This window comes from Pygoscelis adeliae, unplaced genomic scaffold, assembly GCF_000699105.1.
Source record: "Pygoscelis adeliae isolate BGI_AS28 unplaced genomic scaffold, ASM69910v1 Scaffold26, whole genome shotgun sequence".
Taxonomy (NCBI): Eukaryota; Metazoa; Chordata; class Aves; order Sphenisciformes; family Spheniscidae; genus Pygoscelis; species Pygoscelis adeliae.
The window spans coordinates 1,683,820-1,707,501 of NW_008825104.1; the positions used below are offsets into that span (position 1 = coordinate 1,683,820).

General features: G+C 39.4%; 1 protein-coding gene across 1 annotated transcript in view; it reads right to left on the bottom strand.

Moving 5' to 3' along the window:
- DOCK8 (dedicator of cytokinesis 8) overlaps window positions 1–16,492 on the bottom strand; it is a 74,814-nt gene extending 58,322 nt beyond the window's left edge. The window contains exons 1-12 of the mRNA XM_009327224.1: window positions 16,425–16,492; window positions 12,019–12,194; window positions 8,951–9,022; window positions 5,497–5,620; window positions 5,066–5,278; window positions 4,477–4,562; window positions 3,865–3,931; window positions 3,473–3,622; window positions 2,768–2,848; window positions 1,790–1,952; window positions 1,228–1,361; window positions 901–994 (exon numbers count right to left, since the gene is read on the bottom strand). Of these exons, the coding sequence (XP_009325499.1) occupies window positions 901–994; window positions 1,228–1,361; window positions 1,790–1,952; window positions 2,768–2,848; window positions 3,473–3,622; window positions 3,865–3,931; window positions 4,477–4,562; window positions 5,066–5,278; window positions 5,497–5,620; window positions 8,951–9,022; window positions 12,019–12,146 (1,312 nt within the window). The 5' untranslated portion in view covers window positions 12,147–12,194; window positions 16,425–16,492. The remainder of the gene's footprint in view (window positions 1–900; window positions 995–1,227; window positions 1,362–1,789; window positions 1,953–2,767; window positions 2,849–3,472; window positions 3,623–3,864; window positions 3,932–4,476; window positions 4,563–5,065; window positions 5,279–5,496; window positions 5,621–8,950; window positions 9,023–12,018; window positions 12,195–16,424) is intronic.
- Window positions 16,493–23,682: the final 7,190 nt, after the last annotated feature.

The window sequence follows — 23,682 nt, forward strand, 5'->3', positions numbered from 1 at the left end:
GAAAGAATGAATGCTATATGCTGGGTTGACGTTCTAGTATCTTTCACACATAAATAATAATAAGATTTGTCTGGAAGACAAAGGATAAAAGGGCTGCTGTCTAATACAGTTCTCTCTCACTCCCACCACTCAAGATTCTGCTCTGCTTAATCTCTGCCAAAGTAGACACCACCCACCAGGAAAGCCAGGCTTGCTGTGGTGAGCAGTTAAACAGTTAATACTGGTAACATTTACCCAAGTATAACTAGACTTTCAATTTAAATCCTCTGTTGTGATAAGTGAAAACTGGGGAACTCAGACTTGTCATTTCTGGCAATCAGCTAAAAAGGCAAAAGAGCTCTGCACTCAGTTCATGTTTTTTAAGGTTCCTCTACAACCCAGAAAAGCTTGAGCTGTAATTTATGTAAAAAGAAAAAATAAGCTGGTCAGGTTTTTGACAGTAGCCAAACACTATCTCTGCTTCTCTACTTTGTTAGTTAACACTGACCCAAATACCCAAATAAGATGAAATGTGTACACATTTTAATCTCCCTCTGTAAAATGTAAGCCATTTAAAAACACTGCAGGGAAATAGCAAGGATCTTAGAAATCTGCTTTAAAGCACTGTCTTCAAACAGTTTGAATAATAACAAAAGGCATCCAGTAGATACACTGTAAATTAGGGAGGAAAGCAAATAATTTTAGAATATCAAGCTAAATATAAATCTCTGTACTCACTCATACAGAAAAAAACTCAAAAGCATCTGTGGTCAGGTAGACACTGGGAACCGAAGAAGTTCCACAATAGCAGATACTATAGACTTAAAACCCAAGTTAATTATATTTTGGGGTTGGAATTTACAGAACAATTTAGGGCTGAAAAGTACATATATCCTTTTCCATCCAAAATGAATTATGTACCTGGTAAAGTCTTAATTCTTCTCTGCAAGGAAGACGATCTTTTGAAATCCGCTAAAAATTTGAACAGATCTTCATCACTGAGCCTGTCTCCTTCCTACCAGGAGAAAGACAAAAGTCAGTACCTGTGTAACAATACTCCATAACACTGATAAAAGCTTCTGAGCGAACCATGTCCTTGAGGCATGCAAAAGCAAGTGGGTTACTGCCTACTTGACAGCAGTTATCTTCTGTTCCCACATGAACATCACTGGTAACTTTTCCCAATGCAGTTCACATTACATAGATGAAAAATGTCTTAGGCAATCAGAAATAAAGAATATCTAGTACCTGTTTAAAGAAGGTGCTGAGGGTCAGAGAGATTGTTTTGAAGTTTGATATTGGATAGCTGTCCTCTGAGCTGAGACTTCTCTCAGAAAGTCTTCTCGCCTGTAGCAGTGTTGCTCTCTTGTCACTAGTGGATCCTTTCCCTTCAAAGGGAAATTAAATGAAACATCAACTTGCTTTGTGTTGCTTCAGTACAAAGACTATCAGAATACACTAGAAATCCACAACTTCCCAGCCACATCAGAGGATAGAGTACCTAAAACATTCCACTACTTTTATTTCAGACTATGTGAAATAGTGGAATGCCAGGACACACTTAGTGAAGTGACATTATTTCTGCTGCAGAGCACAAGCTTATGCAAATTTTTAGTTCATGGGTTATAAAGCGTATTTGTCAACGTTGTTGACCAATGGTCCTGTATACTCTAGAAACTGAGGTAATATGTATTTTGACTGCCCTGTATTTCAAATGAACTCCATATGGCAAGGGGAGTTTTACTTCTGCAAAGCCAGTTTTCAACAAAAATTGGGCTTAAAACATGAAATAATATTTAGCATAGACAGCTACCATTTAAACCTTCAGCCTCAGGTATTTCTCGTTCAAGTGTTGAAAGGTTGAAGAAATTAGTTAGGCTTATGGGAATCCAGGCGAATGGCATTCTGTATTTCCCCAACCGCTGACAAAAGGATTCAGCTTGGACTTTCAGTTTTTCAATCTTTTCTTTTGTCTAAGACAAAGAAAATAATGACTGTTTAAAAAGCAATCAGTTATTTTAATGCTAGTATAGATAAAAAATGAAAATTACATATTTACAGTTCAGTAAATAATTTGCATTCTTATCTCTCGTGTTTTCTTGCTACATCACTGTCAGGATCATAGCTGTTTTGATTTGTACATTCACTTCTCATTTCTTTTCAATGAGTTTATTTTCATTATAGAAAAGGAAAACGCAGATCTTTTTGCAGTGACCTTCAAGCCCAGCATGAACTATCACCAGGAAACATTAGCAGGTTCTACTTCCTTCATCAGATGCAGAAACAATATTCTGCTGAAAGCAATATTCTGAAGGTGAGAGACATGTGGAAGTCCAGCAAACATTGTCAGTCTGCTCCAGGGAGGTAAATGACCATGAATTCCTTGAACAGAGCTCATGTTGTCTATGGATGACAGCACTGAACTGGCCATGTACACACTACAACAGGTTGTTTGCCCATCCAAATCAGTAACATGTCTCTGAGGTACAAATATTTCTGCTAACTCCACATTGCATTGTCATCTCCTTTGCTCACCCCTATCTGCTTCGTGACTCAAGACTTTGTCAGTATTGATTTCCAAAGGGGTCAATAATGAAAGTGCACCTTGCATCATCATGACTTCTTCCTGTCGGTCAGTCACCAGACTGCTTGCACCATGGATGCACCAACTGGCTTCCTCCCCAATGATGCTGGGATTCTGTCCTATTCCAAAGGGTCTGCTCTTTCTCTGTTTTTTTCTTGTGCATGCATTTTTTGATCTAAACACTCTTTATAGTTATTTACCTACCTTGCCAGCCTCACTTTCTTTAAGAACCATGTAGGGTTCTGCACAGTCTCCAATTTCTCCTTGCTGAAGCACTTTTTCTATCTACAAAAAGCAGTAAAATAAGACACTTACAAAGAAAAAATATTACCCAAATAGTAACATGTTCCTTCTCTAGCAATACGAAAGAGCCCACCCAAATGCGCAATATCGAATTCTTAAAACTGTCTTTATGGAGTAACTGATATTAAACCTTCTCCTAGTTTTCCATCTGGTTTGTTGAAAAGCAGAAAATACATATGTGACAACACTGTCAAGCAGGTACTACTGCATTTTCACTGAAATTAGGAAAATTAACATATTCCAAATGAAGTGGTTCAGGCTAACTCAGTTTCAGAATTAAATAAACAAAATGATGCAAAGTGCACTAACCCAAAGCCAAAAAACCTCCACAGAATGTAATTAAAATTTTAAAAAATGGCTTATTTCACTTTGCTTTAAATTTCCCTTAGGCAGAGATAGGAAATTCTAAATACTTAGTAGAACTAGAACACAGGGTATCAATACTTGGGAGTGAGACATACCAGTGGACACCTGCACATGTACTATCAAAAACTATCAGAATTCATCTCAGCTACAGGAAAACTCATGTTTGTCAGCTACACGAACTCAGACAACAGGCGCAGCCAGGAACAGGAAGAATGGTGTTGAAGTAGCACTGTAACATACCTTTATTACTAAGTATATATCCGATGAGGGATAAGTGACAGAAAATACTGCCGATCTTGCCTGAGTAGACAAGTCAATGGAGGGTGTATGAGAACGCAAGAATCCTCTTAATGAATCAGGGTTGAGGTCACAATGAAAATTTTCTGAGATCTTGAAAAGAAAAAGAATTAAAATGTATTGCAAAGCAAAAGTTTTAAAATAAGTCAAAAGTAGTAACTCGAACTACAAAACAAACAATTGCAAGCATGTGACTTTGACTGAATAAAAAGAATCCTGGATCAGAGTGCATGTGTGAAAAAGCTGCATGTTTTTTGTAAGTTTTCCTGAATTATTACTCCAGAGATAAAAACCCAAGCCACCTGAACAAAAATACTGTATGCGCACTTACTTACTTTTTTTCTTTCTTTTATATCATAGAGAGCTATGCATGCGAACAAAGGTTCGATCTCTATATCAAACCTGTTAAAGAAAGACACACAGGACACTGATTAATACTGCACTCTTATGACTCTGTATAATAAAAAAATGAAAGGGCTATATTTCAACTGACATACAATATTTAGTTCCAGACCTCAGCTCTCTCAAAGCCTGGAGGATTTTTTTATTGGTGTATTTTGTTAGATGATTTGAAGAGGAAAAGAAGGGAAGTAAACTGCATGCAATGTATTTTCTAAATTTGTCAGAAAGGTGGTCTCAAATATCAGTTAAAAATGATCATACCTTTCTTGAATTTGTTTTCCGTTTATCAAGTCCAGTAGTGTGTACAGAGACCAATCTAGTTTGTTGGAAATACATAATTTGGGCTCATTCCCAACTCCTTTTCACCCTGACAAGTTAAAGACTTCTGTAATGATGGATAGAAATAGTCCTTGCTACACTAAGAAATAACAAGCAAGCATGTAAACACTTGCTGAGCGGGACATCTGAAGAGGTGTAGCAGGGTCAGCAGCAGTACACTGGTATGAACTGAGAAATGGTGAGCGAGGCTCGTGAAGGATACTTACTTCAAAGTCTGCAGCTTCACCAAAATCCTGTTGCCCAGATGTTCCTTTGGGCGATCTGGCACCGGCCGTATCTCCACTGCATCTTCCTATCATTAAACAGTTATTCTAGTCATACTCAATTAAAACAACCGTAAATTTACATACTTGTGTAAAACCTTTATGTGACGTTAACTGGGCCACTGCTACAGACTAGCACCTTCCCCCACTCAGCAGGCAATTTCATCTCCTCAGAGATGAAAGAAAATTGATATATATTTCTGAATATTTACACTTCTGGCCCCTAAGCAAGAATTACAGCGAAAGGTAACACCCTGACACAACCGTGTCACCAGCACGGGGCTTGACCCGCACCGAGGGGGGTGTAACAAAGTCTCAGGCCACACCACGAGTGCGAGTACAACCCCCTGAATGCACGTTCAAGATAGCTGACAGGACCCCACGGTGATGTGCCTTCACCATGTTATTATCCAAAGGAGACAGGTATCCAGGCCACAAACCCTGTTTTTCGACCGTGGTGCAGCTTTAACCTTAAACATGCTGGGACAGCCAGCTCGGGAAGGCTTGTGGGCCAGTCAGCCTCCAAGCTCACCTCATCGACGGAGGGGTAGAGGGCGAGGAGCTCGGCGTGCCTGTTGGTGCGCCGCGCCTCCTCGTTCTGCCTCTCAAACTCCTCAGCGCTGACGTGCCGCAGCAGGTTTTCCAGGCGGGGGTCCGGCTGCAGGCTGCGCAGGTCGAAGTCAGAGGAGGCGAGGGTCGTCCTCGAGGCCTCCTCGGGGAGCGCGTAGACATGTCGGGGTCCTGCCTGTTGGAAAACAACAAAATGGCGAGCTGTGGCTTGGACACTCGGGTGTCATGAAACGTGTCTTGCCTGTCTGGCAGAGAGGGCCTTAACGCCACCTCTGCCATGAGGCCTAACGGCAAGCACAGCTCTCAGCTTGACGCCATTACAGAGATCCTAGGATGCTTCCTTTGAGGAAAGCTGCTGTATTTGATCACTTTTCCAAAGTGAAGAAAACGTACCTGAAAGTTTGCATCGCTGGAATCCAATGTTTCCGATTCAAATGTTTGTTTTTGAAGCGTCTTGTGAAAATCTTTTCGGGATCCCTTGTTTTTCAGGCTACAAGTATCTGAATTCCCTTGGTTCCTTTCACAGAGAAGCCCGAGCAAGTCAGGACAGCACGAGGAGGAGTTAAGTGAAAATGAAACAGAAAAGACAAATTTAGAAAATATTAAGCAACTGGAAACATTATTGTGCAAAAAAGTAGCGTAGCACAGCTTTTATGCAAATATGTGTCATTTCACAAAGTTTAATTGTTTTATCACACCACTGCAACTCTATCATGTATATTAAGAATTCTTTTAAAAGAGCGAAAATGCGTTCAGATCACTTTTGCACAGACTGTGAGCCTGAGACAGTAGCAAAACCTGACCTAGGTACAAATTCAGCTCTGAGCTCCTCATCAGACACGGTGATTATTTCAGTGACCTTAAGAACATGGATTGGGATTGCTTATCTCTTGGCTGGCTCTTTGCTCCTGCAATTATACATCAGTGAGCTTACTGCTCTTGTCCTGGACCTAACAGGTATCCCAAGTTAATCCCATACAACAATCTACACCTTTCAAACAGTGCCTGTTTTTGAAGAGGGCTATTGCTATGGCACAGTGTAACCCCCTCTGCTAGCAACTTCCCAAAATTTTGCAGCAAGGTACCAATTTCAAGTTACATTTTTGTGGCAGATGGAAAAAATCAGCAGGTACCCTGAAAAAAGATACCAGACGCATCCAGAGCTCGATTTCTTCCACTGTAGTATGCAATTTGTTAAATCCTGTGATGGTCTTTTTGCAAACAGCCTCCTTAGTTACAGTATCCTGCTTCATTCATTTTCCTTTCTGTAACACTCCCAAAGCAATGTCTAAACACCTGAGTACTTTCATAAAGATGCCATGATAAGCAATTATTGATCAGGGAGACACCTTTTTATTACATTTTGGGAGTAACTTAATTATATGCTCTGATGTGTTTTAATTTTAATTGTTTGCATTTTAATTGTTTACCAGTTCACTGCAAATGAAAACTGAAGTCATAAAAGAGACAATCCCAGCTCTCCTTGGATGTGACCTTGTTTTGGAACCACCTTAATCACCCAGAATGAAATACATAAATTCTGCACAAGTTGAGTTTAAGACATTTCAGCATCCAAAAGAGGTTTTGTTGATTATTTTTTTCACTACCTCTGGTGGCAAACAAGTGATTAATGGAGAGATTTATGTGCCCGAGATCACACTTTCCCTGTGGTGTACAAGCTACATTAGAGATGCCTTTCCCTAAAGTATTCCTGGAAGATTTATTTATATTGTTTATTTATTTTGAAAAGCATGGTAACAATTAAAACTCACCAAGAGGCAAACCCTGCTTTTAGCGCACATGTCAATTTAATGGCCACACACTGAATTAAGAAGATGGGATGAGGAAAAGGAAGAAAGGACAACTGAAAGGAGAAACTGACAGGCACAGGAACAAGCCTCCAATTCAGCCTCTGGCAAAAACACATGGACCCCTCAGCTGTGTTCAGTCCCTCTGTCACATACCTCTCTGCCCTGGGGCACGAGGACCACCTCTGCTTATGCCACCCACTGAAGACTCTTCAATCTCCTGTTCTGAACCTTCACATCCATGAATGGATGAAAGTCATTTACACACTCCTCTCATCCATAGCTCACCAGACCATACGTTCAGCAACCTGTCCTACGAATCTTTGTCTCCCAAGTAGGCAACTACAGTTTTTCCAGACTTTCTCAAAACAATGCAAGGCTTTCTACAACTACAGTTTCTCACCTCCCTCTTGATGTCTTTTCTTCCTCTCTAATCTGTTTTGAGAATAGTGTCCAAGCATAACACGAGGCTCCCAATAACAATCTATCACTGGTTTATGTGACACTGCAGCGCCTTTTATGCTGTCTTGTTCTTTGCAATTTTTAATAACTTGCTTGCTTTGTTAGCCACAGCCATCAAAGCTCAGCTCTCTGGCAGGGCCCTTCATCATGTTTACCACAGACTCAACTGCTCAATAAAGTTTTTGAATGCAAATTTGTCTTACCTGAATGAATGAAATAGTAAAACACATGACAAATCTTTTCACACATGTGTATTTCTACGGCTCCATTCACATTTCTACAAGCACGTGTTAAGTGCAAAAATAGCTATGATGTTCAATTTTTCACCTCACCTACTTTACTGCTCGCTCCCCACTCGTGTGCTCGGACAAAGCTGCACGCTGGCTCTTTACAGCGCACTCAGAACAACACTGCGTGAAAGAGCTAGCGCCCGTGCTCTGAGCGGTGCAGGTGGAGAGCCTGCAAAACCCACTAGTTTATTTTTAGTGACTCACTGTGGAACAGTTCTGAGAACTCAATCAATTTCATCAGCACCCCCGGAGGAAGTCTCTTTAATAACCCTCAGCGGCTGCTCTGCCCCTGCACAAGCTGCACAGTTAAATAATGCAATTCCTTTACAATCACCAGGGGTCAACCCATAACGCACTGACTGCTGATGTACATCAGGTCAGAAAAAGAAAGTATCAAGGGAGGGCAAAGGGGCACAACGAAATGGCAGCACGTGTGCCAGCACTCTACCATCGGCTGCTACTACTGCTTCTCAAGAACAGGGCGTGAGTGCAGGCGGGGATGAACAGGAAGCGGCGCAGAAAAACAGAGCTCCAAAAGCCTCCTTCTGAAGAATAGGAGAGTTCCCTTCACATTTAAATACATAAAATGAAATGAAATGAAATGAAATGAAATGAAACGAAATGAAATGAAACGAAATGAAACAAAACAAAATGAAACGAAATGAAATGATAAAATAAAATAAAGGAAATTAAGTCACTTGTAATGACCATAGGTCTAATTCTGTGTGTTGAATCACACTGACCCCAAATGCAGAAATCACTTACTGATGTAAAATAGTGAAGTTGGATGTTACACTAATAATCCCATGAATACAACCAATCACTGCTGGGAAAGCTCATAATCCTTGGTTTTTTTGCTACTAGCACTCCATTTCGTTTTCAGACACCATTAGAAATAAGATCATGTTCAATTTTCAGGGCATGGAGGGGAAAATGAAGAGCATACAAATGCAATCTTTATCCCTGTTATCTTTCCTTTTAGTGTGATCAAACAGTAGTAGTATTCCTGATTTAGATAAATCATCATTACAGACAGTTGATGTGAATTTCTTCCCAATTAATTCCCAGAGTGCCTGATATTTAAAAAGCAGATGCAACAATATTTAGCTGTAGCCCACCAGCTCAAACAAAACAATATTGTTATATATACTACTGAAAAGTCAGTTCTTGTCTTCAGTCACTGATTCAAATCATTATTCTTTAGGATTATTTATAACAGCATGCGTCTCCTCTCTGACAAATAAGATGCAAGGTATTTTCTACTTTATTTACTTGTATGTAGCTTACTTTCGATTCACAATCAGCCACTCCCGGATATACGTCTGAACACAGTCTCTGACATGCGAGTCCAGTTCAACCCTGGGGAAAAAGCAATGTATTGTAAATATTTTAGTACCTAGGTCATACCTTAAGGGCAAAGCAATTTATCTAAACATGCTGTTCAGATAAAGGCCTCTCTATTAGTCCTCTCCTGTATATTTATTTTACTGCTAAACTATTGTTTGAGGTTTAAAGAATTCTGTGTACTGCATGAGGTCCCTGATGCAGGTTTTTGTCACTGTGTTTATAAATTAACATACATTTAACAGAGGTAACCATTTGCCACACTACGCATTTCATGAAGACCAATGTTTCTATAAAATACAGCAAAACAGAAGAAACTATACCATCTTTGTGATTTTCAAAACTTGATAACAAGTCTCAACATATAGAGGTATTTTTCCAAAGGCCTCAGCTCCTGGACTCTTGCAAATACATAGCCTCTTATATGTTTTTGGTGTGATTTTCTCTTTCTCATAGAAATGAAGAAAATCCTAAAAAGGGACTCTAAGCTTTTAATCAGATAGCATAACAAAACTTTAAGATCTAAGAATATGTTATAATTTAATTTTATGATTTTCAAATAAGTGTCATTTAATGTAGGGGCTTGTCAGTGCTGCCTGATAGACTGGATACTGATTGGAACTGAAATATTACAAGCTAAAGTCGATGACTGTGAATTTGCTGTCATGATGTTGTAGCATAATTCCCTTTTCCCTACTCTAAAAAATTTTACTGACCTGTGCCAAAATCACTTGTTACGTCCTCTGATCCAAGCGAGTAAAAGAGTAGGATACACATGCAAGGCAGGAATGGGTGAAAGGTATGATACTTTTTAGCACTTTCCACCCAGAACTCTTAACAGATTTGCAACCAATTACCAAGACCGGATAACAACTGATTTGTGTTCATGCGTGCACGGCAGGACAGAGCCTTGGCCGATACCAGACTGCTGTGTGCCCCGCCACCGGCGGACTGACGCAGCACACGGTCACTTCCTGCATCTGGTTCAAGTGGGACGTATGTTTGCAAGCAGGCAGCACGTTAACCCAGGTTGGTCGGTGGTATCTGTTTCCTGCTCTAGGTGCAGGAAGACACCACAGACTGCATCGCCTGCAGGCGAACCTTTGGTGCGTGCCCCTCCTGTGCTTTCATCTTCCCTAACACACACTGGCATCCTTGACCAGGATTTTCTGTGAAAGCACTAATATCAATAACGGTGGCGTGAACGGCTAAATGGGAAGCTGCTGTGTAAAAAAAATCTGCTGAAAGCATATTTGTTGGTATTGACTATTTGAGCTTTGCCACAGACTCCTTACAAAACCCTTAATGTCACTGTGGTGCAAATCAGGCCTAAAATTGATTGTACGGTGTGAGTCTACACGTTCTCCTACTGGAAAAACAAATAGATAACTGCTGTTTTAAACAGCAGGCATGTTGGGAAGTAACCTTGGAAACAGGGGAGAAATGGTCATCTTATCTTTTAAATCTCATTTCAAAGTTGGATAATTTTTTTACTATTTTTATCCATCGTTTAAATAAATGAGAACTTCAAGCACCAAAATACTCACTGTCTCCCACATCTATTCTCTCTCCCCGATCCACAGGAAAACAAGAATTCATGATAAAGATTGAAACATTTTCTACGAGTAACTTCAAGTTAAAATCACCTTTTGTGCAAATGTTACAAAATCCCCTAGGAGCTGTATGATTCAAAGAGCTCTCAGGTGACGTAGCATGGCACCTCGTCTCTACCGCCTTTGCTCTCCTGAACTTCCCAAGAGATGCATTGGGCCAAGAAGGAACTTGCAGGCTGAGATCTTGCTTAGAGAGAGAGGGGTTCTCAGTAGTCCACAGCTGACAAAAATCACATAAACTGTGGTTCCTGCTTAGCCTCATTGCATTCGGTATGTTGGGCAGAGAACACTGAACAAATACCACTGTTGTATAGGGCTCTAGTTTATACAGCCGGCCGGTATAAATTAGAGCAGGCTGTAACAACTTCTGCAGGAACAGAGAGGGATGCAGGTCCACCCTGCAAGCCAGGACACCATAAGCTAAGCCTATTTGTCCCTTCAGTGTTCAGGTTCAGCACAGCAGAGAATATAGACTGTGCCGTTCATTTCCTGAGTATACTGGAAGGAGACAGCCTCCCATCCCAAGCATGTTGCACCGCTAGCCGTCTTTGCAGACATAGCAGTTTGGGGCTAAACTGGTGCTGACTTCACGTTTAACTGTCTGTTACTGCTTGCAAAACTCAGTAGGCCTTTGTGGTTCTACCTGAAGGTTACATTTACAGCAAAACAATCCTTGAAGAGTATTTTGTATACAATGCCTGGGACTCTCCTAAACCGCATCAGAAAACTCTCAAATGCATCCCTTTATCTCATTCTGAAAAATTCTGTTGCCCATAGTTTGCCTGTTTATCAAACAAGGATGGCCAAGCACCAGTATCAACACATGCTACCTATTTTAATTTAAAAGCTGTTGAAAATAGCGGAACTATTTCATTGTCAGCCTGAAACCGGAAGTGACTCCTACACTAGAAATTAACACTTTTTTTTTTTCCCCAAACCTTGTGAAGTATGAACTATTTCCCCCCCATTTAAGCAAGAAAGGTACTGAGAAAGAGATGCTTAGTGATCTGATCAACGCCATGTAACACATAGCTGGCAAAAAAAAAAGGGAAAAAACCCTCAATCCTGTGCTTACTACATGATCAGAATCAACTTCCAGCTCTGGGATCACAGCTACAAAATTATTTTTCATACTACCCTCCTGCCCTTCTTTACTCTTCTTCCTGGTCTACGCCTACCTCACTTCTGCCGCTACCAGCTAGCTCAGGAAGTCGTGTAAGCGCTTGCATAATTTTAAGTGTGCAAACAGGCCTAACAGAATCAATGGCAAAGTTCAAATGTTTAAAGTTCGGCAAGTATGTAATGGCTGGATGGATGGCAGAGTGAGGTGTCTGGATCAACATCTTCAAAACTATTTTTAAACCTGCAGCATTTCAGAGGGAGAGAAATTCTCCTTACCCATCTTCTGGCAGAGAGGGTTGCAAAGTCCTGCACTCTTTGGGTGTAAAGACAATGTCCAAGTCATCTTCAGGAAAGTCACCAAGTTCTTGCGCTAGTTCTGAGTCCAAGTTGTTCAGCCGCGTCATTAGGAACCCTTCAAAATCTACTGGGTCTACTGCGTCATAAAAGGAAGGCTAATGGAAGAAATAAAGAGGTGTTTATTTCAGCAACAGAAGGTTTTTCTTAATAGTATAATTTAGGCTTATTCATTTAATTCTTATCATTGTCCCATTATTTATTAAACATTGGAAACAGACTTCTAACCTTATATAGAGTGCCACTGCATTTATTACAGGGAAAAGTTGCTAATGAAACATTCAGCTGAAAAAAGAAAGGGAACAAAGAGAAAAGTTTTAAAACACAAAGAAGAAATGGAAGATACTACACCTAAATCCAAATTTGCAGCTATTTTCTTTGTTGAGCTTTCCTAGATGCTGGTAGAAGGAGGGCTGGCTGAGGTACACCCTGGATGCCCTCAGATGTGTTCTGCTGGATTCCCGTGAAGTGCATTCAGTCCCCCTTGTCCAATCCATGGTATTAATCAAGAGTTATGAAAAAGGCAGCAGTGGGTAGGAAAAACAGAGGACAAGGGCAGGTGACCAAAATGATAGTGACAGGCAGCGCCAGCTGGCAGGGAGCTGCCACAGGACTCCACAGCACATGTGACAGAAGGCACTAGCAATAACAAGGCCAAGGCAGTAAGTCTCGGAAGTTATACTGAGCTAAGGACCGACTATAAGCACCATGCCTGCCATCATGAAGATGCCACTCGTTTGAGGTGCTGTGCCTGAAAGATACTGACTATTAGAAATGCTGTGTGCTTTCGACGCAAAACAAAGTTGAGGCCAAGATATACCCCAAATCAGAAGAAATTATTATTTTCCATCTCTGGATGTTACTGGTTTGCATATTATTAGAGTTCTAATTTTGTTGCATTTTTCAAGGGTTAGTACAGTAACTACACAAAAGACAACATGGAACTACTAAAGTTATTATTGCAAACCTTAGATATCCACCATTTCTACAGCACATGGCATTGCACCTTGATAGACAACAGTTGTATCTGATTACATTTAATTATCCATTCTTACACAGAATGTCTGATCAGAACGAAGTTAAACAAGTTCAAGCTCTGCCACTCATACACGCTTTTGAAGCTGCCTGGCTCTTTTTATCTGCTTAGTCTCAAAAACAAAGGCAGAAAATCTTTTTTGATATGGTACCTAGAAATGTTGCACATACACATAAATGTGACTTCATATGTTAAAAGCATATGTTATTCTATGTATAAAAATGAAAATTATCGTACTTGCTATATAGCCAACAAAAATAGCCTGTATGTGTTTAGAAAATAAAACATCTGTCCAGTTGAGTACAGAGACCAGCATCTCACATTGTTAATTTTCTTGACGAGTAACAAATAAACCTGAAAGCTACAGATTTAGAAAACTTACAGTTTATGTTCTGTGAGTTCCAGAAAGGCTGAGGACAACTCAGCGCAGTAAGAGCACAGAAAAATAGAGCATTAGAATAAAAGCACTGGAATAACTTAATTTACTAGGAGGAAGAATTCTAGCTAAAAATAGCTACCAAATCATCCTTGTTGGTAAAGAGCAAGGACTGCATTGCATTGCACTGATTAGCCCAAATACCTTTCACAAGACTGCCTTCTGAAGCTGCCAGCAATATATATAGTCTGAACATGGATCAGATAATCTACCTCTATGGTGCTGTTGATGGGGTGTGGGGAAAATAAGGCACGCAATGTCCCTGTTATCAACACTGCCTTTATATTCAGTGTTACTGTGGCTACTGTCTCATCCAACATGCATTCTGGAGCCATCCTCCTTATACTCCAGTGTTCTTCTCCACAAATAAAATCTGTGGGCCAAAATCATGAAGTCTTCACTCATTATTACCAAGTCCTACTCATGCAAGGCTCTCATGGAAGTTGACAGGATTTTCATCTGAGCATGAAGTTACACCCACAACATCAGGAATTTTAGCTCAATAGGACAATCAGGAATTCCACAATTTATGAAACATGCAAAGGTGCTCAACAGTGGCAAAGCTCTGGGTAACTCTGAAGTAAAATGGCTCACACATAATATACCACGTCAGTCACTGTAGATAGGAAGATGAGTTCAAGCTGATTAGTGGTAAATACAAGTTTTGGAGCCTTTTTAGTGTTCTGTAAATGTAAGTGAGGAAGTTATTCAGCTAATAAAAATCTAGAAACATCTCACAGAAATAGAAGCATATTTAGAAGAAATGTGCTAAAAACATCTAGGAGAAGCAAACCAATTTAAAGTTTTGGAAAAAATAGATGTGGTAAACAGTCCTGCAAATGATGTAGTAGAGATCTTTGAACACAACCAACCACCACCCCCCGCCCCAGGTTCCCCTTTTATAGGGAAACTGTATTGGTCTCTGCATAAGTAAAGCCTCTGAGCTCACCCCTCTGCCTGTACATTTAAGGGATCGACTGAATTCTCTGAAAACACCTTTAGGAAAATCTCTCTTTCTTTGCTCTTTTTATCCAAAGGGAAAACCTAAAACTGACAGTAAGTCAGCAAATCATGAGGCAGCCAGCTGACGAAATACACTGTGCTGTTAATAAATTTTAGGTTAAGCACTAGCTCTGGTTTGTACCTAGTGTAGTGCTGAGCATACTGGATCAACGGTTATGAGTAAATAGAGATCTTTATTCGCTATTGATTTTTTATTAATTGTCAGCATAATATCCTTGAAGTTCACTTACTGCACTGCCAGTTGGTAAAACATTACATGTTAGTATATATATGTGAAGATTTACTAAAAAAAAATTTCACAAAAGATTAAAGTAAAACACAGCTTAAAGTATACAAAAGCATATTTCATCTTTTCAGTTGCTGAAGATGTAATGTTTTGCATGCAAAATATTTTTGCTTAATACAATCTAATTTTTGATTAAGCATTGCACTTCCTTTCAGAAATCACACTTTTCCATTCTGACAAATCAAATCCATAGCATTTCATTATGTCTTCTAACTTTTTCTAGTTGAAGTGTTAATAATAATCTTTAATCGCTAGAAATGTGTGCTTTTGACTATCGTAAATTAGACACAAATGTAAAAAAGATGGTGAAAAAGGTAAATGCAGAATGAGGGTAACGGTCTCCCTAACAATTGGTGCAAATTATCAAAGGAAACAGAGATACTGTTTCAACTGAGAAGCCAACACTCCTTTTCACACATAATACAAGTGTGCAAAACAATTATGCTACAGAAAATGCCACAAATCATTACTGCAAACATACCTTTTTAAGGATGATGGATTAGAGGCATGTAGATTGTGACAGCACACAAAATGGCAGCTACGGCGTAATACTCAGTAAATGAAACGTTATCAAGTTTCTCAAGAGCAAAAGCAGTTGTCTGCATGTAGAAGGGACCTAGCCTCCCCAGGCTGAATAACCGCAAGGAACAAGTTAAAATACCACAGCATTTCAGATTAAGGAAGTGAGTAGTGGCGGGAGGCCCTGACACACAGGAAGTAACTGCTTACATCTAGTGTTTTACATTTTTCACCACCGCTGGTGCACAAAGACTTTTCCCACTTCTACTTATTGGATCTCACAAAAATAAGAAAAAACTAGAAGTCTGGGAAGAAGGGGAATATCAAAATCTTAGTCAGTTTTATTTATGGCGTAGTATGTTTGAAGAATACCCATCCTCCTGAAAGGCAATTAAAAAGATCTGGCATTTCTTCCCTTTGTCATAAGGGCAGTGTCACATGGTCTGACTTCTTCAGAGCGGGATTACACGTGGAAGGCTGAAGATGATTCGGAGACACATAGCAGTTGACTCAATTATATCTATGCCAACCAGGGCATACTTCGGCATTTCTCACTTAACATGCTTACTCTACAGCACTGAAAAACAGGTCAGTGTGCTGTCTCTGCTGCTAGCTCTGGAAACTGTGTATTAAGCCAAGCTAGCTGAGCTTTCTACCCTTCTCCACCTTTCTTTTTTTCTCTTTATTTACTGACCTCCTTTTGCAAATCGTCTGTGGTCACCACACAATGCATTTACTTGACGGAGTTGAATGTTTCCAGCAAAGAGAGGATGTAATATACTCCAACACTTACTAATTAACTCTGATTTGTGGTAGTATGCAGAAAGACTGCCTATTTCAGGTTCCAAGGACCATTCTCAGTTTTTTCAAATGCATAATTTCCTCAGCTCACCAGGGAGAATTTTTAACAGCTTCAGGCAGAAGCCAGTGGGAAGCAAGGCAACCTAAGAAAATCACTTAATTTACCCTAAAAACATTAAGCAATGTAGATGCCAAATCCGTGTTAAGAAGATAAACCCAGAACTTACCAGATGAAGAGTAGAAAAGCCGGGGGTACTTAAGCTTCGTTGACAGAACTGCGCAAAGCCTGGTTGCAGAGTAAATTGCTTTCTTATTTCTGCAGAGGAGTGCCTTTAATTAAGCAGAGAAAAACCCTTATAATTACAATTATCCTCATACAAATTCCAAATGCCAGACTTCAGCCAACTTAGTCTGCTGTCCCAGTGTTTAGAAATGTATTTTGATGATGTTCTAGACTCCTCTTGTTTTGCAGTTGATGGAAACCTCAAAAAACATTTGCAGTCCAATAGATTTCTATCATTATATTGCAGTCCTTGTGACTGGGAAAGGCTATGCAAGAACAAATAACCTTGCCCTTAAGTGAAGTGTGACTGCAACGTGTACAGCAATACTTACAGATTCATTTCTGCAAAGCAAATACACAGGATAGTAGAGCAGAGAAAGAAAAATGAACATCACAGAGGCAAATATTTTAATGAACTAGTAATTGACCAAGGGATAAAAACAAGACAGGACCACTCACTGAACAGTGTAAGCCCAGACTTACATTAATAATGCAGTCTGCTGTGAAAAACACAAGACAATCCACAGCATGAATTTAAAAATCAGCCTATACTGTATCAGCTGAACATTTGAGGAAAAGACTTCTTAAGTGCTGAGTAATTTTTTTCAATGGGAGCAGAAAGGGGCCAGTACTGAATTCTTAAGAAATCTCACAGTGATACTACAGTTGCATGTACCCAATCTGAAAATTCAGTAATCAGAGTAGCTTGGTCATTTTTCATGGAAACAAATCAATTGATATTTAAGATGATTTAAGAATAATCAGCCATGAAATGGTAATAAAACATCTACAATATATTTCACCAAGAACATTCAGGACAAGATTTTTAAAAGATCAAGATGCACTTAAGCAGATTCCAAGTGAAAAAAAAAAAACCTGCAGCCCACCAGGGCCGCCAACGGGGGGACAGGAAAATACAGAGGTAAGAAGACTTTCCCTTCGATATGAGACTCTCTTCCAACTCCAGCAAGCATTAATAGACATCTTAGAATTACCAGACGCCACAGGAAAGTATGCCTGTTTGGTCTGAACCTTCTCTCTCCTATGGCCGCTTGATTTCTACAACTACTATACTTAGTCTGTGACACTCTCTTACTACTGCTTTTCTTAACAAGCATAACAAAAACCTAAACTCCACTCAATGCAGTTGTGCTTGTGTTAAGAGCCAGGCATCTCACAGAAGGTATTAAAGGTATTAGAGGTATCAGGCCTGATTTCTAAAAAAAAAGAATGCATAAATAGGAGTAGTTGCTTGTAGGTCAAAAGGCCACGCCAGGTGTGAGTGGGACACTGCTCCAGTCTGAAGGCAGCAGCAATTGCAGACAGAGCAAAGCCAGAGTTATAGAGAAAGAAAAGAGATCCATTTGGAAGGGAAATTCCTACTCATCAGTGGTATTTCAAAAATCAGATAGGATGAAATGGAATTTTTTTAAAGGTTATTCAATAATTATATAAGCAAGAAGCCACGTAGGGAGAGTGAAGAAGTCTCTGCGTTCCTTAGATTATTTTTGCCCTATTTTAAAAAGAAAAGCTGCTTGTATATCAAGGTTATTGTTACTCATCTTCCCACTGCAAATAATCTCTGATCATGAGTGTATGTAGCAAGATATAACACAAAAGTCAAGTTATTCAAAATTATTTTTTCCTTCAAACTGAGTCAGTTTCTACCCTGTGCAGAAGTATCTGTTACTGGTGTAAATAACAGATGTAGCAGCAGATGTTGGCTTAATGTATGTAAAAAACTGTATTACGGTGTATTGCAGAAGTTGGTGCTGTAAACAATGATATAACACATCTCTGAATTACCCCAGATATGGGGTCATCAGACTCTCTGAAGAGGAAATGGTATGAATTTTCATCCACAAAAGAGGAAGTATGCATGTGGATGAAGGGCCAAATTTGCTGTCTGGTAAAAGCCTGTGCAAGCCCAGCTAATGTTTCTCAAGAGCACCGGCATTAGTTCCAGAGTCTCCCCAATATTCAAAGAAAGAAACTACAAAATAAATCAGTCCAATTGAAGAAGAATCCTGTAATCTATAAAGATGAATTTCAAATTGTTTAAGAGTAGTTCAATTGATTGATTTAATGTTTTTCATATCACTGAAGGAAGAAAGGGAGAAGAAATACAGTTAGAATAACAGAATACAGCAAAGTTGGTTTGAACCAACTCAGAAATGATTGGCAGGATCTACTAAGAATAGGTGAAGGAAAGACACAGCTGCTAAAAGACACTAAACCAAAAGCACAAGTTAGCTACCCCAACATGGAGAAAAGGTGGGTGTTACAATCAGAGATCAGCATGGAAAGTTTTGAAAACCTGAGAACCAAGGTGGAAACAGAGGTCCTTCTAGACGGTTCTTCGACAATCCCAGAATGGCTGTGGTCTCCGAGATGCCTGTTTTCTGATCAAACAGCTACCTCAGACACTGTCTGAGTACCCACAGGAAAATGGTGGTCCATGTTAACCTAGCGTATGTGGTGTCCAAGCTTTTATGGAGGCTGCAGTCCATCTATGCCATGGCCATACTTTTAACCTGTCTGCTTCAGAGGAGAGCTTTACAGGCGCCCTTAGCAGCAAGGACAGTCTAGCTGTGTGCTAAAAAACAGTAAGGAAAGAAGGCAAGTGATTAAGGATGAATGCAAAGCAGTCACTGAAAAATCTGAGCAAAAAAGGCAACTAGATCTCTAGAAAGGAGGACTCAAATAATCATGGACCAGTCAGCTGGCCTCTGACACTCAAAAAGATAGTAGAGCAACTTACTGGACAATCAACTTATAAGTAGCTGGAACATCAGGTCCCAAACTGTGGTCTCCAGTTGAAGCAAGGTGACCATGAAATCATACTTAACATTAAAATGTACATCACCTTAGTAATGCCTGTTTATTCATAGTCTGATGATGACGTGTACGGTGGGCAACTAGAAACTGTGGACTCTAGTAAGCGATGGTCCAGAAAGTTTGGCAATTATTGGTATATTATTGGCAATTATTAGGTAGTGATGAACAGCCAATAGTGGCTAGATGGAATCATCACAGCTGGTTCCAACACTGGTTAAAAAAACATATTGAAGGTGTAGTCATCAATAGTTCAAAAGAAGATTGTGAGGAGATTTCAAACAATGTACTACTGTAAATGAGAAGCAAGTTAATTCTTCCTCAGTCTAGTTCCAGTCCACATTTTATTTTATGACATTGGTGATGGTATAGGTAACATAGTAATAAAATCTGTGGATCACATCAGACGGGAAGAAGTTGTGAGGGCTCTGAAAGGCAGGACTAGCACTCAAAATGATCTCGTATTTTAGAAACAATCTGAAAACAGCACAGTTAGATTCGTTAAAAATAAATGTAAACTCCTAAACTTAGGAAGAAGAAAAAATCAAATGCAGAAATACAAAAAGGGAACTGAACTGTCTAAAGAAATAGCCATGCCACAGAAGAAGCTCTGAGAGAGTATACTGGGACACTTACTAACAAAGTACCATAAGTGAGGAAAAGGAGAAGTTATTTGTTTATTTAAGCCAATGAGACACTCCTTAGGCTGGTGTACACACTTAGAACACCACAGAGTAAGATGCAATCAAATTTAAAAGGCTTCAAAAGAGAGCAGTCAGAATGCTAAAAATTTTGGGGAGGATGACGCCTGAGGGAAGATTGAAAAAAATAGATGTGTTACAAAAGAGATGACTGAGGAGAGACAACAGTTGTCCTCGACCATGTAAAAGGTAGCAATCTGTAAAGAAAACAGTAAGCAATTCATGCCCATAAAGGGAAGAAGAAGAAGTAATCTGCTCAAATTGAAGCAAGAAAGATTTGTTAAGCTATTAGGAAAAATGTTCCCACTGCAACGGCAGCAGGACACTGGAAGTGGCCATCTGGTGACGCTACAGTGACAAGAGCACACTGGCAATGTAGATCATATCTCTGAACTACCTGGAGAACAGCATCTGGGCAACTGCAAGCCTTCCAGAGACTAGCAATGGGACTCAGCAGTGTTAATAGCTCTACAGATCTCTCATGTCGGTACTTGTCACTTTTTTTAGGATAAAGAGGAAACACTAGCTGAAAAGAAAAAGGTGTAGATTTGGGGGAGTTTTTTTCCACAAAAGTCACTGCTGAATTCAGCGTTAGTCAGTGTTCATATGGCATGTTGCAAGACAGTGTAAGCCTGTGGAAAGATGGGAGATTATGGCAGCCTAAAGCTCTTCTGGACTTTTTAGGTCCTTGGTTGCTCCATGGTGTTGGAGCGAAATAACGTCAACTGGAATTCATTGCTCCACTCTGTGTTGCCTCGGCCATACCTGAATGACAATGCCATACTCCTCTGCTGTAAATCTTGAAAAAGCTGGAACTCACCAGACTTCCTGATCTACCCAGATGGGACTGGAGGGTAGCCAAAAAAAAAACCCCAAAACAAAACTGGTGCTGCTTACTCAGAATTTCACCAGTGTCTGTCCCAATGGTAGATGCAATCCTCCAGCAATTCTCCTGAATTGCTAACAAAAAGTTGAGACATAGTCTGTATTTCACAAATACTCTCCAATGCAAAGTATAGAGTTTGCATAATATATTAAAACAATAGTGTAACCGAAGTAACAGACTACACCTGGAGGTTCTTAAAATTAAATTTAAGTTGTAGGTCAAATTCTGAGATGTTTCTCAGGGCAGAGCTCATTGCAGGATTGGGAACTTGGAGATTTGGGTTATTGGTTGGGCGTAGATGAGGTATCAGGAAAGAAAGATAAAATAGCCATTTATTTTCTCTCTCTAACATATGTTAGATCTGTGGCTGAACACTGCTGGGTTCTATAATAAAAATTATATGAATGCTCATAATGCATAAAGCTGGTTCTGTAGTTTCACTATAAGTTCTGCTCAACAATACAGTTCTTTGAAATATGTAGTTTAAAAGTAGTATCTACTACGTATCTACATATCTAGTATGTAGATCATATGAAAACTTAAACACAGAACAGCAATTTAGAAATAAAACAGAAAAAGAACAGCTTTAAAGATCATCTATTAACTGGAAATCAGAAACTTCATAAGAAAAAAAAAAAGGTTTTAAAAGTATGCTTCACACGCCTACTGGATCAAGTTATCCAAAGTTACCTACTATTAGAAGTTACCTACTAGAGGGATGCAGGAAGAGTAATCCTTAACACCCTTACTCTCCCTCCCAGCAGACTCTGAGGAACAGTGAGTTGTCTTCTGCAAGAGCTGCATACACAATTAGATAGCAAGGAAAGATGAAAAAATGAAATAAAAAGAGACTATGAGAACTATCCCCAAGGATGGAGAAACATTCACATTTAAATGTGTACAGATGGCGGAATCATAAAGTAAAATAGTGAAAACTTTTGCTTAACAGGTAAAATATTCAGTCTTGCCTACCCTGAGGAGTAATCCCTTTCATCTGACACTGACATAGAAAGTTCTCAACTAGCTTTTGTTCTTTTTCTGAGCCCAGCATGAAACTTCTCTAGTTACAACGAAAAACAAGCAACAAAAAACTCTGGAAGAGAAAAAGGTAACAATTACCTACCCCTCTCCTCCACTCCCACACACAAACACACACAAAGTTTTGGGCAACAATCCAGACCTTTAACTAGCAAATATGGGAATCTTGCTTAGAAGTCCTTTTCTTGCTGCCAGTGGAACTGCTCATTTTTCTTCTAAGTTTCTAATTAGTCCTTAAGGCACCAGAGCTCTGCTTTGTTAGTCACTGTTTACAGCAGTGGTCGATCTGAACCAGCTGCTATTTCCTTGATGGCACAGGTAGGCTATACACCCTCTGGCACACCCCTACTTTGGGGTCTACCACATTAAGACTCTGTATCAGCTAAGACAATAAAGATCCTATTCGAGACAGTTGAAATTTAACCACAACCTTCTCAAAGGAGATGGTGCAGGAACAAAGGAAGAAGTCTAGGAGAGGAAATCATCGACTTCATTATGCTGGCAGCTTGTTAGGAAGGCAAGAGGTCAATTTTAATTTTTGTCCCATGTCATGTATGCCATGCATTCAGTGAAGATTTTTCACTGCTGCTCAATTTTGCTGTTTCTCCCTCAGGAAGAGACATAAGCACACATAAAAATTAGTTTTCTAATCCTGGCAGTGGAAGAAAAGGACAACCATACTTCCATGCCAAGCAAAGAGACTGAAGACTTAGGATTTGGTCCTGATGAACCATGCTTGTATGTGCTTTTCAGTCACTGTGCTCTATGGATAATACGGAAAAGCTATGATATAACTTTTGAGAAGACATTGTGCATGCATTGTTGACTGGTTGGTTCTTGCAATGAAAGTGGGTTTAGGTGTAACATTTCATATGATAGTTTAGTGGTACCTCCTGGAAAGCAGAGAGTATAAATCAATCTTACCTGTCATCCTATTATAGACTTAAACTGATCATGATAGTTTATATATGCAATACAAAGTTTCTAATGAGTATTTCACATGATACTAATTAATGATGCTAACAGAAAATAAATTTGTGTGAAAACAACAGAATTCTTTTGTTGTCCCCATTAGCTTAAAATCTATCAGCATACAGCAATGTATACACAAATCTTTCATACTGAAGGGATTAAACTCAATTTATCTAAGGATAATTTTCTGTGGTTGTCTCAGAGCACTCTCTGCTTGAAGTGCTAAAGCTCACATTGGTGCCTCATAAAATGTTCATTTCAACTGAGATGGCTAAGAAAAGCTTTCTAACAAATGTGCCCCTGAAGTGTCCAGAAGACTCTACAGGTCTATATTCCAAGGCAAAACTTTGTAGTTAGGGCCTACCTATGTTTTTTTCCCAGCTTGTTCCTTGCTAAACTGTTTAAATGTTTTCCAAAATCTTAGATCCTCTACAACGATAAGGGCGATTTCAAAAGCATTAGTGATCATACGTGCCATCTTCCTTTTATACTGTGACTTGAAATGTAATAGAATGGTATCAGTTTGTGCTTTCAGATTTTTGTTTTGTCTGCACTATCCTACCAATCCACCACAGAGTGATTATGAAATAAATGCAAGGATTTATCTTCCAGCTCACATGTATTATCTAACCTTCACGAGGACTTCGCTTAGAAAATGCTGCCATAATGCTGATAATTTTGTAAAACCTGTACCAAGTTTAATGGTTTATGTGCTTTATTTTCACTTTCTTCCCAATAAACAATTATTAATAATAAGTGAAAAAAAGTCA